The sequence below is a fragment of the Cervus canadensis genome, chromosome 7 (assembly GCF_019320065.1).
Source record: "Cervus canadensis isolate Bull #8, Minnesota chromosome 7, ASM1932006v1, whole genome shotgun sequence".
Classification (NCBI taxonomy): Eukaryota; Metazoa; Chordata; class Mammalia; order Artiodactyla; family Cervidae; genus Cervus; species Cervus canadensis.
In genome coordinates, this window is record NC_057392.1 from 63,453,761 (window position 1) to 63,473,862 (window position 20,102).

Consider the following 20,102-nt stretch of genomic DNA (forward strand, 5'->3'; position numbering starts at 1 on the left):
ATAAAGTTTCTAAATATAGGATTCCAGACTGCCCCTGGGTGCCACTATTACTGGGGGTAGGCATGTTTCAGAACCCACATTCATTGAATGGTCTATCTATAATCTTTAATTAGGCCAAAGAAAAAGGTGACAAATTAGGAACCTGGGAAAAGAGACAGCAGAGAACAAAAATACTCTCTTCTCTCAGTACTGACACTTTTGCCTTGAAAAATAAGGGAGAGTTTACGATCCTTGAACCCAGTTACACTGTGGTTCTAAAACTACAGCCAAGATCAGACAAACAGATCAATATTTAAACTCCATTTTATATATACTGTTTTCTAGCATAGACTATGTTGTTATTGTTGTTGTTTAGTTGCTAAGTCATGTCCAACTCCTTTGCAACCCCATGGACTACAGCCCACCAGGCTCCTCTGTCCATGCAATTTCCAAGGCAAGAAAACTGGAGTGAGTTGCCATTTCCTTCTTCAGGGATCTTCCCAACCCAGAGATGGAACCTGCATCTCCTGCATTAGCATTTAAGTGCCTTACCACTGAGCAACCAGGGAAGTCCAGCATAGACTACTGTGATATGCTATTTCCTCTGCTTCCAGGCCCAGTTAACAACACACGTACACCTTGCTTTCAAGTTCAAAGTTATTATCCCAGAGAGGTCTCTCCTGCACCAAGATACACTATCCTTTCTCCCCAAACAGTTCATTATTCTTGACACACTACTATTTCCTTCATGGCACTCAGCATAATTTGTAATCTTATATTTCTGCTTTTACCAGTCTCAGGCCTATTTTCACCAGCACACTGAATAAACAGTAGAGGTCTCTTCAGGTCACAACTTTATTACCTGGTACCTATTGTGTCAAGATCAAGTAGAGATGGAAAGAATACATGGAAGAACTGTACAAGAAAGATCCTAATGAACTGGTTAAGTACAATGGTGTGATCTGTCCCCCATAGCCAGACATTCTGGAGTGTGAAGTCAAATGGACCTTATGAAGCACTGTGGTCAATAAAACTAGGGAATGCGACGGCCTTACAAATAGCTGTGAAAATAAGAGAAGCAAAAGGCAAAGCAGAAAAGGAAAGATACACCCATTTGAATGCAGAGTTCCAAAGAATAGCAAGGAGAGATAAGAAAGCTTTCCTCAGTGATCAGTGCAAAGAAATAGAGGAAAACAACAGAATGGGAAAGACTAGAGATCTCTTCAAGAAAATTAGAGATACCAAGGCAACATGTCATGCAAAGATGGGCACAATAAAGGACAGAAATGGTATGGACCTAACAGAAGCAGAAGATATTAAGAAGAGATGGCAAGAATACACAGAAGAACTATACATAAAAGATCCTCACAGCCCAGATAATCACGATGGTGTCATCACTCACCTAGAGCCAGACATCCTGGAATGTGAAGTAAGTGGGCCTTAGGAAGCATCACTACAAAGCTAGTGGAGGTGATGGAATTCCAGTTGAGCTATTTCAAGTCCTAAAAGATGATGCTGTGAAAGTGCTGGAGTCAGTATGCCAGCAAATTTGGAAAACTCATCAGTGGCCACAGGACTGGAAAAGGTCTGTTTTCATTCCAATCCCAAAGAAAGGCAATGCCAGAAATGCTCAAACTACCGCACAATTGCACTCATCTCACATGCTAGTAAAACTAAAAGCTCAAAATTCTCCAAGCCAGGCTTCAACAGTATGTGAACTGTGAACTTCCAGATGTTCAAGCTGGATTTAGAAAAGGCAGAGGAACCAGAGATCAAATTGCCAACATCCGTTGGATCAACGAAAAAGCAAGAGAGTTCCAGAAAAACATCTACTTCTGCTTTATTGACTATGCCAAAGCCTTTGACTGTGTGGATAACAATAAACTGTGGAAAATTCTTCAAGAGACGGGAATACCAGACCACCTGACCCACCTCTTGAGAAATCTGTATGCATGTCAGGAAGCAACAGAAGAACTGGATATGGAACAACAAAATGGTTCCAAATAGGGAAAGGAGTATGTCACCTAGTATATTGTCACCCTTTTTATTTAACTTATATGCGGAGTACATCATGAGAAACACTGGGCTGGATGAAGCACAAGCTAGAATCAAGATTGTTGGGAGAAATATCAATAACCTCAGATATCCAGGTGACACCACCCTTATGGCAGAAAGTGAAGAAGAACTAAAGAGTCTCTTCATAAAAGTGAAAGAGGAGAGTGAAATAGTTGGCTTAAAGCTCAACATTCAGAAAACTAAGATCATGGCATCTGGTCCCATCACTTTATGGCAAATAGATGGGGCAACAATAGAAACAGTGACAGACATTATTTTTTTGGGCTCTAAAATCACCGCAGATGGTGACTGCAGCCATGAAACTAAGATGCTTGCTCCTTGGAAGAAAAGTTATGACAAACTTAGACAGTGTGTTGAAAAGCGGAGACATCACTCTGCCGACAAAGTTCCATCTAGTCAAGGCTATGGTCTTCCTAGTGGGCGTGTACGGTTGTGAGAGCTGGACCGTAAAGAAGGCAGAGCACCAAAGAATTATGCCTTCAAACTGTGGTGCTGGAAAAGACTCCTGAGAGTCTCTTGGACAGCAAGGTGATCAAATCAGTCAATCTTAAGGAAATCAACCCTGAAAACTCATTGGAAGGACTGATGCTGAAGCTGAAGCTCTAGCATTTTGGTCACCTGATGTGACGCTCCGACTGATTGGAAAAATCCCTGATGATGGGAAAGATTGAGGGCAGAAGAAGAAGAGGGCATCAGAGGATAAGATAGCTGGACAGCATCACCAATGCAAGGGACTTGAACTTGGGCAAGCTTCAGGAGAAGGTGAGGGACAGGGAGACCTGGCATGCTGCAGTCAAAGAGTTGGACATGGTTAGGTGACTGAACAACAACCTATTGTATAGTAAATATATATGTGTAGTCAGTGTTAAATAAAATATTTGTTAAATGAGGCAGGCTAAACTAAGAAGCAGACTGCAGAAAAAATATTAGCATACAGAATTTTATTCTATTGCAATACTGTTTTAGAGCCTGTAATATTGATGCCAGTGTAAATAAAACACATGAAACCTTTTCCATTCAAAGAGTAAAAGTAGGTATGCAAATGCACTGATTATGACTGATACTTAAGGAAAACTCTGTGATTTGCCTTACCAGTCCTGCATGGGAATAACTAAATCCTGCTTCACGGGATACAGACCAATTGGCATGCTCTTCAATCACTGACATATCTGGAAACTTCACCACACTGCTGAACCAGTCAAACTCCAACTCTAAACATGGAGTTTCCTAAGAGATGGAACAAAAGTTATTATACATATTATACTTGACTGTCACACACACAAAAAAGAAAAAAAAATCTAATTTATGATAATAAAAAGCTTACTTTATTTGGATTTGATCCAGTAACACCAATAGGGTTCAGCAAATCTTCTAGTCCATGAGGTACTGGCCAAAGATTCAAAGCCATTTTTCCAGATACTAGAGTATCTGTGTAATCAAACAAGTTTATATTTCCCCAGGCCAATGGACAGTGTTCCTTAAGAAACAGAAAAATGTTCACTATTCTATAGATTAAATTATAAAACGCATTTCAAAATACTTATCTTTGCCAGAAAGGAGAATTCAACAACTGCCTTTTAAACTGTATCTATAACAAGTCACATTAATTTTTTTCCAAGTGTAGTTTCATTTTCCCCATTTGAAAGTACACATATTTTTAAAATTATAAATGGGAAATATGAACCAAAGCAAGCAAGACATATTTACGTGTAGTCACTGTGTACATTAAAAGTTTTATCAATATGAACTGAGGACATATTCATCATAAAATAAATTCTGGAAGCTCTACTAAGTTATTCTTCTTTAAATAAATATATTATTTTTAAATGTTTGATTTATTAATTTTTAAGTAAGGGAAAAAATACCCATTTCTTGAAAAATTCAATCAGCAGTATATTCAGGGGTTTTTAGGAGTGAATATTACTATTCTTTCTGATACTTTACCTCTTTAGCACCCTTTCGGCCTTTAACAGAACAAATGGAAAGGCAAAGTCGAGCAGCACGAGGAAGATCAGGAATGTATATATCATAATTCAGCCATTCATTCCACCTGTGAAAAATTTTAAAGAAAAAAAGAATTTACCAAAAAAGACTTTATCCAGACTATATAAATGATTCCTATAACTCACTAAGAGAAAGATAAATCAAACGAAAACCAGGTCAGAGACTGACTGGAACAGAAACTTTACAAGATCAAATCTAAATGGCTAATAGACATGAAAGAGTAGTCAATATCATCTGTCATCCAGAAAATGCAAAAATAAAAAGATAACACTATAAAAGAAATGGCTAAAATGATAAAGACTGATGATACTAAGGGGTGGTAAAGAGATGCATTAACAGGAAATCTCATACATGCTAGGGGAGGTGTAATTTGTACAACCAATTTGGAAACCATAATCTACTAAAACTGATCCACAACTTGGCTCCATTTCTAGGTATATGCAAACCTGAACAGATTTTCATTAATTATGATCAATTCAGAAGGTTTTCTGAACAGAATGTATGCAATCCTGAACAGAATGCTAACAGAATTATATACAGTATCTCCAAACTTCAAAGTAAATAGATAAATGGTAGTATGGTCATATAATGGCATACTGTATATCAATGGAAATGAACACTAGTTATTTACAAATAGATGAAATCTTATAAACATAATATTGACTGTAAGAAACTAGGAACAAAAGAATGTCAAATCCTTGAGTCCATTTATATAAAATTTAGAAACAACTGAAACTAATAGCATTAGAACAGCTACCTTCGGGGAGGAGAGAAGATTAATGGATTGGGAAGGAGTATGAGGAGGGGTTTTCGGAATGCCTGTAAATGTTCTAATTCTTGACCAGCATAGTGGTTATATAGGTGGTTATACAGGTATTCATTTTGCGATAATTCACTGAACTATACAATCATGATTTGTATAATTTTATGCATTTGTGCTGTACTTTGGTAAAAATAAAAAACAAATTCACTTATAGAAGATGGAATAGAAAAAGGAAACTAAAGATAAAATTAATTTCCTATTATGATTAAAATTATATTTAATTACTCTTATGTATGATGTAGTTTCACTCAGAAGAGCCTGTTAATTTAAATAAGTCAGTAGATAAATAAAATAAAAGATACATAAGGAGAAAGTATTCAAATTTCAGAGTAACTACTTCACAGGAAGTAGTAAAACGACATAATGAGAGGAAAAAAGTTACAACAAAAAGTGATAAAAATTATTCAAATTTTCCTAGGTTCTCTTTAACTTATTGGTTGTTACATGTGAAATTATGTCTATATTTGGTATACATACTTATAAAGAACCAAATACAATAAGTAATTCTTTTGTTTTTAATTAAAAAACATAGTAATGGCTAAGAATATGAACTTAGGAGTCAGACTGTCTGGAGTAAAATCTTGTTTCTACTATTTTACTAAATGTGTAACCCTTGCTTTGTGTTTTCTCATCTGTGAAATGGGACTAATAACAGCACCAACTCTCATACAGTTGTGAAAATTAAATGAGATAACATACATAAAGAAATTAGAACAGTAACTAGTCCACATTAAAAGCTCAAGTGTCCATTTATACAGAGAAGACTTACACTTAAAGTGGGGAAACTCAGCTAGAAGGAAATCTAAAGGGAAAGCAAACAACAAATGCAGGGAAAAGAAATACTGTAAGCTTTGTTAAGTTCATAGTAATTCAAGAAAAATTAGATGGTGTATCTCAAATGTACCTAGTACTTTTTACCACATTGAAACCTTCTGAATTGATCGTAATTAATGAAAAATTTTCTACACACTTTTTAAGAGAGCTATGTCTTATTAACGCATTATAGTTGTTCAGTATTGTGCTAACCAACTAAAGCGTGTTCTTTTCTTCTTTTAAAGTCCACAAAACACACACACACAAACACGTACAACCCAATTAAGTTCTTCAGTTTTAAGCAATGGTTTTATATATATATTCCAAATTTATTCTGATTTTGGGAGATAACTGGTAACATTTATATGGAAATCATAAAGTATCTAATTTATTTAGCATATAGAAAGCACAGATTTGGAGAAATCACTTAATCTCAGTAAGAATTTTTAAGATTCTATCTTTCTAATAACTTCATATACTTTTATCTCTGATTTTTAAGTACAGAAAAGCTTAAAAATTTACTTAAGTCTTCATACTACTTCCATAGGGATTTTACCTTACAGATATTCTTAAGGAAATGATAATGAAACAGAAATCCTTTTTAAATAATTACTTTAATATATTACATTTTGACATTTTGATCTTATATCATTAAATAACTAGGATAAATCTATCTAACATTATTTTGGGGTCTTTCCTTAGGCTTGTTGAACCCCTTAGGATGTTGGTCTTATAGTTTTCACCAAAATTTGGAAATTTCTGGCTATTATTTCCTCAAATATTGTTTTTATGCTCCTTGCAAAAGCACCCACTTAACCTGTGACAGATATGCTCTAAGAATGGGAAACAAAACTTTTGCTGGTCTAACAAAAATTTTAAACGATTCTGGTGTTGTTTACTGCTGCAGCGTAACTTCTACCCTGAGTGATGTGCTTTCTGACCTACAGTGGTTCAGGCAGGATTGCAATTATACTCCTTCTTCCTGGTCGAGAAGGCTACCATCTCTCTGAACTTTACCTACGGTCTAGAAGGGTGGCACCTGTAGCACTTACATTACAAGACCAGAACTTTTTCCTGACTTTTCTAGAACTCAGGCTGAATTCATTATAAAACTTACTTCTGGAAGATCCATTAGTTAGCTCTACTACTAGTCTAAAAAGTCTACTTTAACATTTAAAACCAATTTGAGTTCTCTTAAGATACTACTATATTCATCAGGAATAAACTTTTATTCCCAAATGATTCTATAAAGAAAGGCAAAGAAATGGCAAGATGGAAAGTTGCTGAATTATACTACCTTTTTTATTTCTTCATTTTATCTAGACAGTAATCATTTTTAAACATTTCCAGTAACTCCCCCTCCCACTAAGAAATTGGTTTGTTCCCAAAGATTCTTTACTTGAATGTCATAAACATGTATTCTTGGGAGTGTTGTAAAGGAAACTGCCTCAGAGTAGTACAGCTCTGAAGTTATTTGCCAACTCTCACTTCTTAATGAAAATGGAGTTTAAAAAGGAATAAAATGCAAGGTTTTTAGATCTACTGTAAGGAATCATCAGCACAAAACTATAACCACATTCTGTTTTCTCCTCGATACAACGAAAGAGAGAATCAGAAAACCTGTTCCAATAACATTTTAGAGAAAATAAATAAAGTGATCCCGGAATGAGGATACTTATTTGATGGGATGTCCTTATGTTCTATATTAAATGTCTGGGAATTATATATGACTTGCATAAAACTAATAATGTAAAATATGCTACTTTTATTTATTATACTGTTAAACACTAATATGACTTTTGAAAATATAAATTCATATACTTCCTTACCTGGGATTGGAACAAGGTACTCTTTGAGTGTTCACATTATCACATAAGGGTTCTCCTCCATGATAGATACCTGTTCGAACATAAATCTAAGGGAAAAAAAAGTTATGTGTATACACATACATATATGCATGCACACATACATACTAGACAAGGCCAGTATTAAACATTATCAAAACAATTTAACTGACATGAATGAGAGAATCAACTAAAAGTTTTTGTTCAGATGTAGCTTTTCTGGTCTCTTTTTCTTCCCATATATAGTAAATTAATAAATGATGTAGATTTTTCACCAATAGGCTGCTGCCTTCAACACAGGCCCACAATCCCTTTTTAGGCCAGTTTTGTAGTTCAGTTTTACAAATTTCAGAACGATAAATTGGTGCATATACTAAATATTACTTAGTACTCTTAGCAGTTAGAGCAGCACTTCATAGAGAAATTATTAATATTTCTACAATGAAACATATGGATATTTACACTAAGTGGGATAAATAAAGACTATAAAAAACCTTGCTTCAGATTAGGTCAGGTTTTCCCGCCAAATGAATTCTATAAAAGTTTGGTTTTAAGAGCTTAGAATTATGGATATTAGAATATTAGAATTACAGAGAAGGACTATAAACTGAGGTAGATGTTTTCTAGCCAACTGAAAACATACTGCAGGTCAACAGATTATGATATAGTTCAATAAAAAAGATTTATATAAAATAATTTATATCAATTATAAACAGCAACACCTGACCTTACCTTGTCAATGTCTCGAATATTTACATTCACATAGGTTGCACAAAGAATTTTTATTCTGAGTGCACTATTTATAACCCAAAGGGATTTTGTAGATGTTTCTCCATTCATATATGGCGTAGCTGTGGAGATGCGTCTGGAATATGATGGCATTGTAAAACAGTCCATTGGCAGTTGAGAGTAGAGGCTTTCTTTAGCCATCAGCATCAAATTGGGCATCCTCCCAAGCATTATACAGCTTCTTATATACTGTAAGAGATTAAGGTGGGAGGGGAGAAGCCACTTCTTGTAAGGTTTTCATTTTAAAAGCAAAATGCAAGAGTATTATGAGAGAATTTACATACTAATCTGCAAAGGTGATTAAACAAATCAAACATTATAGATTTTTTTTTAGCAGTTGCTATATTTATAATAGTTAAAATACTAACATTTGGGAGTTAGGTTATAGCACAGATAAGCCAAGCACCTCCTGGCATATAAATTGTATAAAAGAAAAGAAAATCAGGGTCAGCTTTTGAGACTATAGTTCTACCTTCAACTGGAAAAAAAAAGAAAGAAGAAAGAATTAAAAATAAGGATCAGGACATACTCATTATGAAAACACTGTACTTGTTAAAGGAAAAAGCAAGATATTTAGAAAGCCTATGTCATTCAACATATTAAGTCATACTGATGTAAAATCCAAGAGCTGCTGCCCACTTGTTCTTTTGCCCCAACACTTCTTGAGAAACATTTCTCAAAAAAAAATCACACACACACAAAGAGAGGAAACTAATAATTATGAAATATGTTCTTAAAAATATTAAAATGCATTGGTTTGAACTTTAAGATGATAATCAGGATAGAGATTTTTAATATAAATGCTACTGTATACCCCTAATCGCTCAGTGGGTGAAGAATTTGCCTGCCAATGCAGGAGACACAGGTTTGATCCCCAGGTCTGGAATATCCCCTGGAGAAGGAAATGAAAACTCACTCCAGTATTCTTGCCTGGGAAATTCCATGGACAGAGGAGCCTGGGGGTGGGGGGTCACAGTCCATGGGGTCACACAGAGTTGGACACAACTGAGCGACTAAGCCCATATACACATAGCACTGCTGTACACATATTACAAAAATCTGTTTTCTTACCCATAAGCCCTAGTAGAATGGAAGCAAACTAAAAGCCAAGACCATGTCTTACTCGGTAAATCAGTATTTGACATATACTTGGTACAAATATGGTTGCTTCTTATAGGTATTTATTTAATGAATAGAAAAACAGAATAGAGAAGTATTAACAGTACATCTTAATTAACTGTAGATCATGGATTTTGAAATGTTTAATTCCTTCTGGTGCCACTGTTTGCAAAGGGACGAAAATCATCGAATGCCCCATATTTGGGTGTTAGTATAACTGCCAATTTTTTTTTTTTTTTTGACAAAGAACATTTACTTTATTGCTAACACTGCCTATTCAAATACAACAAGCCCTTTTTTGAAAAGTATGGCACATGAAAAGCCTTTTGGGCAAGTTTCAATTTATTTAAAATTCCTATTGGCTATAAAAGTATTTCCACTATAGAACTGGAGCTATCCAGAAAAAGCACATAATGCATTTTTTGTAAAACACCTGAAACATTATTATATCTTACCTCATGGCACAATTAAATCGTCACCAAATCAAATGTTTGTATCTGAATAATGACATAACTATTGTTACAACTGTAAACTGTTACTAAGCTTACCCATATACATGTAGTCAGGTCCCCAAATATTAATTATATAAAATATAAAAGAACAGCATTGGTCCTCTCAAATTTGTCTCTCAAATTATAGTGTAAAAAAATAAACTTATTAATGCTATTTATTAATACTAATTATTTAGTTTTGGGACTTCCCTGGAAGTTCAGTAATTAGGACTTGGTGTTTTCACTGCCAAAACCAGGGCTCAATCTCTGGTCAAGAAACTAAGGTTCTGGAAGCCAAGTAGTGTGGCCAAAAAAACCTAAATTTTCAAAAACTACATCCTAAATACAGATATCAGTTCCCAATGTTATTACCTTTTAAATTTAAAAGTAATATCTTTAAAACTTGTTACTCACCTTATACTGACTCAGAGGATATTTTTCTAGGAAGTATTCATCACATCCACACACTTTTAAAATATACTTGCCCTGATATTCTAAAACACAGAGTTTTAGTTGTTCAGATGATAGCAACATACTTCGAGTTTTTTTCCTGATTGCTTCAGCAATTACTTGTTCTGGCACACAGTCATGGTTGATTTTCAGAGTATATTTCTGTTTGTCATTATTTGGAGAAACTATTACCCAAATCACCACTATTATTTGCCCTATAATAGAAAAATAATATTAGATGCAGTCACCACATATATTTCATTTTTCAAGAGAGAAGTTTCAAAAAGTATGCAGTACCATTACTCTAACCACAAACAGAAACAACTTATAATCAACCATAATTAAATACAGGTAAATGTCAGGTAGAAAGAGCAAATCTTCAAATCCGATAGGGCTGACAAACCATGCCCCAACCTCGTGTTTTAAGGCAAGCATACAAAACTGCGACTACTGTGTGTTGCAAGTACCTGAGACTAAGCTAATTTCTATTCTAAACTGCATGACATACTTCACAGATACAATCCCTGTGAAGAGTGACTCATGATGGCATCAAAAGTTCAACAGTACTCTAAGTACAACTGTGTCTCGTAACTATGGGAAAGAACCATGGAGACTTAAAGAAAGATGCTGAATCAGAATGAGAGAAAAGATGGGGGAGGGACGGGGAAGAAAATAAATTTTCTATTTTTTTCCTTTTAAGATTAATGAAGTGTAAAGCTAGGGGACCAAGAAAAAGAAGATGAAAATGAAAAGATTAAAACTATGTTGGAGTGGCCAAGGTATACACAGTAAAATTCTTTCAGATTTTCTGTTGGAAAATTTTCATAAAGAGTATTAGGAAAAAATGAAAAGATCATTCCATTTTAAAAACCATGCTAATGTAGAAATGAATTTTAAATGAAGATCTTATGTTATATAATCATTAAACTACTTTGAATAATATGGCTGAAACAGTAATAAGATGCCTTAATTTATTCTACTGACAGAATACTATGTTTAATGAGTAAACCTATTCTATAAGTTTCCATTAAAAACTTCACTTTGTTACCTTGAAAAACACAAATATTTATCTGATAAAATGATATTTTCATTTCTAAAACAACACAGTTTAAATACTCTCATATTCACTTAATTCTAGAAACTGATATACTGTCAACAGTTAAGTCATTATTATCACTCATTATGATCAGAGTTAAACACTGCATCTAACATTTACTTTTTCTTTGTATATAGTAAGAATGTGTTAACCTTCTCCATAATTTCATAAAATATTTCTATTTATAGTTGTTTTTATTTGTAAAAATATAATTAGCTGTAATTCTGTTAACAGTGAATTTGAAATTCAATGTTTTCTTTTCAGTTTTATTCTAAGATAAACAATTCACCAAGGGATCAGCACCACATGCACACATTCATTCACTCAATCAATACTAACTGCATACAAGTTGTGTACGTGGTGGTCAATTATATCAGTCAGTTTAAGCAGTCCCTGTCTTCAAGAAACTTATCATTTAGCTAAGGCAAAAAGACTGTATATTGATATAGGTACAGACAGAAGTTTTCATTACAGTGGCCATTTATAGTAGATAAATAATTTTCTTACCTTTATCCAATTTATTATATATGTGCTTTGGCAGTTCTGGTGAAGATTCTACATTTGGAGGATAAACATACATTGCTCTACTATGAGGTGAATTAAGATCCCTAAGATCCACAGCTTCTTTACAAACATTGAGAATATTTCTTCGGAAGTCCTGTACTTCTGGATCTTTAACCATATCGAATTCACACACTGGCATGCCGATAGCAAAACCTTAAAGGATATAACATTCTGTTAAACACACAGTAAGACCATGCTTGTTATAAACAAGGAATCTGGTAGCTATAGATGATCACAATAAAGAATTTTCTGTGTTAATAAAATTTTTGATGAATACATATAGTAAGAATTGACAAAATCTCAAATATGTTTAATATATAAAATATGATATGCTCAGTAATTTGGAGCAAAAGTAGCAAAAATTATTCATTATCAATTATTTTTTAGAAAACAAAACAAAACTGGGATATAAAAAATATAAATCATCCCTCATTCCTTCATATGATACTTCTTAAAGAAAACTTTACAGAATAATACCAAGGTGTTAAAAATAGTTCCTTAGCCTAACAGTCAAAAAATACTTTCGAATTATAATGATTTTTATTTTGAAATCTATTTAACCAGTTCAGACAAAATACTGTATTAATGAAAAAACAGTTAAGCTTCATAGTTATTTGCATTTAGAAGGGGATGACAATGCCATTTCAAAATTTTATCATACCAATTTCTCGATTGAGGATCTTTTCTTCACGGTTGCCTACTGGTTCAATTACTTTTAAAAAGGGTTGAAAAAGCCGAAGGTCACAAAGTCGTCTTGTTTCATCAAAAAATTCTTCCCTTTCTGCTTCTTGGGTAACACTTACGAAAATGTAAGAAGATTCATCTTGAAGAAGTTGATGGAGAGGGTATTTTCTTGCTTCTTTAAATAGTTCATGCTTTATAGTTATTAACGTAGCCTCACGGAGGCATTCTAAAGTCACTATCATCCCATTTGGTAATAAACATTCTACTAGGATTCTTGGGGGCATCAAGTGGATGCCCCACAGTTCACCTGATGATGGTCTTGGAGGCATTGTTCTGATCCTTTACAAGTTTTACATATAAAAGTACTTTAAGGAATTAGATGTGTGGCTGTCCCAAAGCAGAAATCTAAATCAAAGAAAGAAAAAGTATGTTAAAGGAGGAACCATCAAAGAATACACTTACGGCATTACTAAATGTAAAATTTCATTTTCTGTAGTTTGAAATGATTAGAGTAAGTAATTATAGTTCATCTTAGATTATTGTTCCTAATTAAGCTAAAAGATGGCTTCCCTGGTAGCCCAGACAGTAAAGAATCTGCCTGCAATGCAGGAGAGACCTGGTTTGATTCCTGGTTTGGGAAGATGCCCTGGAGGAGGACATGGAAACCCACTCCAGTGTTCTTGCCTGGAGAATCCCCATAGGCAGAAGAGCCTGGTGGGCTATAGTCCATGGGGTCAGACACAACTGAGCGACTAAGCACAGGCTAAAAGAATTGATTCCAAACCAGAAATTAGAAAAAACAATTACTTGCATTTAATCACATTTAATAAATTCATTCAACAAAAAATTCTTATTTGAATGGATTTTTAAGGTCAGATCTTAACAAGACAGAGCTGGAGCTATGGAGAGAATAAATAGTAAGCTGCAACTGAAATAAAAATTCCCATTATATACTATTCTTTTCTATTTTACGTCAACAACAGAATTTGGTTTGGAAAGGACCTTTTAGACCATGGTTCCACTGTTCTTAAAGATGAGTAAAGTAAAGGCTTTTAGGTAAGAATAATGAAATGGCAACCCACTCCAGCATTCTTGCCTGGAAAATCCCATGGACAGAGGAGCCGGGCAGGCTACAGTCCAAGGGGTTGCAAGAGTCGGACATGACTTAGCAACTAAACCAGCACCAGTGGTTTTATTTTAAAGACGAGTGAAGTAAAGGCTAGAGAAGTCAAATCCTTTTCCTTTTACACTACTACCTCTACTCTGTGGTAATTAGAATTTACAAAGTTTAGTATTTTTTTCTTTCTTAAGAAAGAAAAATCTTTGTAATTTCCTTTTTTTTTGTATTTGTTATTGTCTAAGTGATACCTTGATGATTCTCTTTAAGTATAATCTAGTTATATATTAAGTATAATAAAAAGTGTCATCAATGCATTTTCCTTGAGATAGGATGATTAATTTGCAAGGATCCATCCCTTTCACCAAAAAGTAGGAGTGTTAGTTGATCAGTCGTGTCCAACTCTTTGTGACCCCATGAACAGGAGCCTGGAAGGGTCCATGGGATTCTCCAGGCAAGAATACTGGAGTGGGCTGCCATTCCCTTCTCCAGAGCATCTTTCCAACCCAGGGATCAAACTTGAGTCTCCCACATTGCAGGCATATTCTTTACTGTATGAACTACAGGAAGTCCCATGTAGCACAAATTTATTTCTTATATTTTGTTATTCAGTAAGCTAAACTATAAAACTATAAGAAAAAAAATGTCAGAGATATTAAGAAAATAAAAAATAAATAAAAGTTAAGCCAGAGGAATGATTCAAAAAACCCCAGACAACCTACTGTATTCAATTACTCTATCAGGCACTATAGACAGTAACTATAAATGACACTATTCACCAACAATGTATTGGTGCTGTCCCCAGGACCATGTTAGGTACTGGGAATACGATGGTAAGACAGGCATGGCCTCTGCCCTCACAAGACAACATCGAGAGTGTGAAGGTTATGTGTATGCTGGTGTGGAGTAAAAAATTCACACGTATAAAACAGGGGGGGAAAAGCTCCCATGAAGAAGTACCAGGTGCTTATAAAAGCACATACAGTGGTCACCTAACTTAATGGAAGTTGGAATGAGACAGTTTTCCATAGAAGGTAACATATAAATTAAATTCTTTAAGGATAAGCAGGAGTGGAACGAACACAGTGAGAAAGAGGTGAAGAGCAGGATATACTTAGTCCAGAAACTGTCTCTGACTCCTTTATTTCGTACAAGCCAGTATCTAATTCATCAACAAATTGCGTTAATTCTATATCTTGAATTTCTTAATGTCTTGGGTCAGTCCACTACTATTTCTTGTTTGGACCACTGCAAATGCCTAAATTGTCTTACTACCTCTACATTTGCCCCCTACAATTCCTCTTTCTCCACACGGCCTATGAAACCTAGAGAGAGCAAAAGGATCTATTTTGATTAGATGTTTTTGCAGTACCCATTCTCAGTTGTAAACAAGTGTTTATGGTATGCTTCAGAGTTTTAACACATGAAGAAGGAGATGAGGAGTAAAAGAGCAGGAATTTCAAGCCCTCTCCCTACCTCTGGAAATACAGAGATCAGTTGAAAGACAATAAGGAATGTACAATTTTTTTTTAATACTTGAAAATATCTTCTTCAAATTTATAAGAGACTCACCGAGGTTATAGGATTTAAAATATAATTATCCTATTCTCTATACTTTTAAAAGAAAATTCACTGGCTAGTAAAAACAACCAGATGGATCAATCTGACAGCATAATTATAGAAATGAGTTAGGTTACACTTTTAAAAAACGTACAAAAAAATCTGAAGAATGCAAGGGGAAATGCCAAATGATTACTTTTAAGTGATCTGCCTGCAGAAAAAAGTTCAAATAAAAACAAAACCAAACCACAGACCACACCAAAACAGCAGCTGTGTTTATAGTTTTCTTTGTTGAATGGCACTAACAGGTCTATGTTATGGAATCATGAGGGCAACTATTTTACATAATAAATAACAACTCCCAAAGTCTCATATGTTTCCTAAGAATTAGCAAGAGAAGTCTAGTACCCAGAAGATCACTGATTCTAATCCCTATTCTACTTTAGTATATTTATGGGCAATTAACAACTATGAAATACTTAAGACACACCCTTCTCATTAAGAGAATAAATGTGATCATTGCCATAAAATACTGGGAGATCCTGGAAAGCAGGCACTGGTTCACACTGGTAGTACTCTACAGGAGGGAGAGGAAGCTAACTTTCTTATTTGTCCTCTTACCCCAGGCTTTATTCTGTTCAAACCATCACCTCAGAGCTCACAAGAACATAAGTGCAGAAGAGACAAATGGCGCTAACACTTACTCTTTAGTATATATCTTGCACTTGGGAGTGCAATAAACCTTTTGGGGTAAGTAATAAACATTTTACATATAAAAAAACTGAAGGTGAGAGAAGTAAAGTTATTTGCCACCAGTAAATATTAAGTATTTTGAATCTAGGTTTACATGATTTCAAAGTGTACACTGTAACCATACTGTTATTTGGACTTCAGTTATGGCAGGAATATTCCTGGTGGTGAATAATGGTGAATAAAACAACGGGCTCTGAAGTTACACTGGATTCAGATTCTGTCTGCCTTAGTTAATAGTTGTATGGCCTTAAGCAGTTCCATTCATCTCACCAAGCCTTATATCACCACCACCACCACCACCACCCTGGCCCCCTGCCCCAATTTGTTAAGTTGGGATAATAGCATATACTTCATCAGACCATGGTATTGATGAGGTAACATATGATAAACATGTAAGCAAAGAGACTGGCACGGTCTAAGCACTCAAAAAATGTTACATATAATTAACAACCTGTCATTCCCGGCCCATGCACCAAAAAAAAAAAAAAAAATAATTAACAACCTGTCAAGTATACCCACAGTATCTTTTGAAGTTTTTATGAATTATTCAGGACTGGCATCAGTTAGTGATAGGAAAAAGAGGACTGGGTTCTTTTACAGAGCGGGGCAAGTAAACAAGGAGTTTCAGCTTCACAAAGCAGTACGAGTCAGGTGCTGAAGCCTGAAGGCAGAGCCGGAACCGCAAGATTCAAAGACAAATTTGCAACAGTACTGAGTGGCTCAGATGCTGGGATTTTTGCAACTGTGGCTTGTTCCCCAGACCCCGTGTGTCCCTATTTAATTGGTACAGCTATTTACAGCTTAGGTGTGAGAAATCCCTGGCTTAATTGCCCTTTTTGGAGAAATACTTGTTTATGCTAGGTTCTAGGTTAAACAGTATGAAAACAATGGTAAATAGATGCTTTCTCTTTGGTTGTTGAGTTTGTTGGGGAAAGACAAGACCCAGGAACAACTTTAACAACGGAAAATTGTTATAAGGCAGAATAGGAACTTTGGAAAAGTCACAAGAAATCTCCAACTGCCTGAGCAGGCTAAGGAAGGCATCAGGGAAGTTTATGTACAGCATTACAGATTAATAGGGATTTTGCAGAGAAGTGGCTTGGACATGGGACAGCTAGGTGAAGAGGGAGCTATAAAAGTGTGTGTACAAAGACCATGAAAAAAATGCAGCCTTTACCAGCAATATAAGTTTGATTTTTTTTACTACTTGAGTATGAAATGCATGGGAATAGGTAGGATATGTGATAATGAGGGAGGATTGAGAAATACACAGGGGCAAGAAAAGTGGACAAACTCCATGTTAAGGAGTTTGAATTCTACATAGTATATACTCTTAGTAAAAGGGAGTCTCTAAGTGTTTTGAACAAAAGAATAACATGACATTTTTTCATGATTTTTAAATTCAGATTTCTTAAAAGTTTTGTTTTCAAATAAATGATACAATCAAATAAACAGTAAACCAAGGTGTAAAAACACACCTTTAAGGACAAAATATACAGCAGAAATGAACAGCAGATAATAGTCTCAGACTCTCCATTGTCACTTGACTTTTATAGTGAAAGGTTTCTTAATTCAATGGGCAATTCAGTATTTGGAACACCAGACGTGCACTCTTCCAGCCAAAAAGACAATGACATTTGACAATTTGGTTTTTAACTCCTTAACTGAAAGCCTTTCTCCATTTATATTAGAATGGTATTTCCAGATTTTATCATTTAAGGCAAGAGTTGTCCAACTATGACTCACAGGCTAAACCCAGATAACCACCTGCTTTTGTAAATAAAGTTCAACTGAAACACAGCCAATAAACCATTTTTACGTACCATCAACGATGCTTTCGCACAAAAACAGTAGAGTTGAGCAGGTGCTACAGAGACCATGTGGCCTGCAAAATCTAAAATATTTACTCTCTGGCCTTTTACAGAAAAAGTCTGCTATCTCTGAAAACATGTCAGAATTACTTGATATCAACTAGAGAATTTTCTAAATGTACACTGGCTAATAAGTCATCCGAACCCTGCCTTTGCAACCTCAATCCCACACTTTCAAGCTAAATATTTTGAAAACAAAGAGATTAATGTTAAGCCAGTCAAGTTAAAATCTTAAAACACTGAAGTACCTTATAAGTCACCTAACTAAAAGTTCAGTAGCAATTTTCAGTGTTAGGAGCTCACCCATCTGATATAGAAGTTTTTGTGAAGTATTTCTAAAGTTAATCCCAAAGGTTGTTACTCTTACATCTCTTTATTCCAACAGTCTGCCTTTTATCTCTTCACATATTGACAAAGAGTAAAAATTTTCCCTAGTTCTTTTAACCCCAGTTCCTTTAACCATAATTCAAGAGAGACAGCTTGTTGTCTTCTTTGCCATCACTGGATGTATTCTTTTGCTGATAATATTCACCTCAAAATGCAGCAACTAACAGCTAGTACAATACTCTACAGTTAATATCATTAAGGCAGAGTACAGATAACTGTTAGTTGACTGTGGATTATAATAAGTCTATATACACTGGCTGATATAGCAGAGACTTTCTAACTTAAAATATACATAAAGCATATCTTATATATTTTAAATTTTAATTTCAGAAGTATATTATGTTTAAAAATTATTTGTTTCTAAAATATCAATGTTACATATGCATCAAAAAAATCACTAAAAATAAGAAAGCTATTTTGTTGGTAGAGTAATTATGGAGAACAGTATAGAGGTTCCTTAAGAAACTAAAGATAGAGGTACCATATGACCCTGCACTCCCACTCCTGGGCATATATCCGGAGAAAAGCATGATATAAAAGGATATATGCACCCCAATGTTCACTGCAGCACTGTTAACAATAGCCAATAGCCAAGGCATGGAAGCAACCTAAATGTCCATCGACAGAGAAATGGATAAAGAAGATGTGGTACATATATACAATGGAATATCACTCAGACGTTAAAAAGAATGAAATAATGCCATTCGCAGCAAGATGGATGGACCGAGAGAGTGTCATACTGAGCGAAGTTAAGTCAGAGAAGGAGAAATATTGTGTGACATCCCTTATATGTGGGATTGAAAAAGACATGATACAAATGAACTCACAAAACTGAAAGAGACAGACTTCAAGAACAAAATTCTGCTTGCCAGCGGGAAGAGATAGTTAGGGATTTGGGGATGGACATGTACACACTGCTATATTTTAAATGGATAACCAACAAGGATCCATAGTATAGCACATGGAACTCTATTCAATGTTATGTGGCAGCCTAGATGGGAGAAGGGTTTGGGGGAGAATGGACACATGTGTATGTATGGCTGAGTCCCTCTGCTGTTCACCTGAAACTATCACAACACTGTTAACTGTCTATACCCCAATACAAAATAAAAAGTTCAAAAAAAAAAAAAAAAAGAAAGCTATCTTGAAGTATACACTTGCAAATTTAGGGGATATCTATATTGACTGATTTTCTGGGCTCCAAAATCACTGCAGATGGTGACTGCAGCCATGAAATTAAAAGATGCTTACTCCTTGGAAGGAAAGTTATGGCCAACCTAGATAGCATATTATAAAGCAGAGACATTACTTTGCCAACAAAGGTCTGTCTAGTCAGGGCTATGGGTTTTCCAGTAGTCATGTATGGATGTGAGAGTTAGACCATAAAGAAAGCTGAGTGCCGAAGAATTGACGCTTTTGAACTGTGGTGTTGGAGAAGACTCTTGAGAGTCCCTTGGACTATAAGGAGATCCAACCAGTCCATCCTAAAGGAGATCGGTCCTGGGTGTTCGTTGGAAGGACTGATGTTGAAGCTGAAACTCCAATACTTTGGCCACCTGATGCAAACAGCTGACTCATTTGAAAAGACCCTGATGCTGGGAAAGATTGAGGGCAGGAGAAGGGGACGACAGAGGATGAGATGGTTGGATGGCATCACCGACTGAATGGACATGAGTTTGAAT

General features: G+C 35.1%; 1 protein-coding gene across 1 annotated transcript in view; it reads right to left on the reverse strand.

Annotated features, from left to right (window-relative positions):
• Window positions 1–20,102, reverse strand: part of PIK3CA (phosphatidylinositol-4,5-bisphosphate 3-kinase catalytic subunit alpha) — an 85,342-nt gene that overhangs the window by 21,800 nt on the left and 43,440 nt on the right. Inside the window, exons 2-9 of the mRNA XM_043473676.1 lie at window positions 12,710–13,137; window positions 11,992–12,201; window positions 10,353–10,603; window positions 8,272–8,517; window positions 7,525–7,610; window positions 4,000–4,105; window positions 3,380–3,532; window positions 3,148–3,282 (exon numbers count right to left, since the gene is read on the reverse strand). Coding sequence (XP_043329611.1) covers window positions 3,148–3,282; window positions 3,380–3,532; window positions 4,000–4,105; window positions 7,525–7,610; window positions 8,272–8,517; window positions 10,353–10,603; window positions 11,992–12,201; window positions 12,710–13,061 — 1,539 coding nt within the window. The 5' untranslated portion in view covers window positions 13,062–13,137. The remainder of the gene's footprint in view (window positions 1–3,147; window positions 3,283–3,379; window positions 3,533–3,999; window positions 4,106–7,524; window positions 7,611–8,271; window positions 8,518–10,352; window positions 10,604–11,991; window positions 12,202–12,709; window positions 13,138–20,102) is intronic.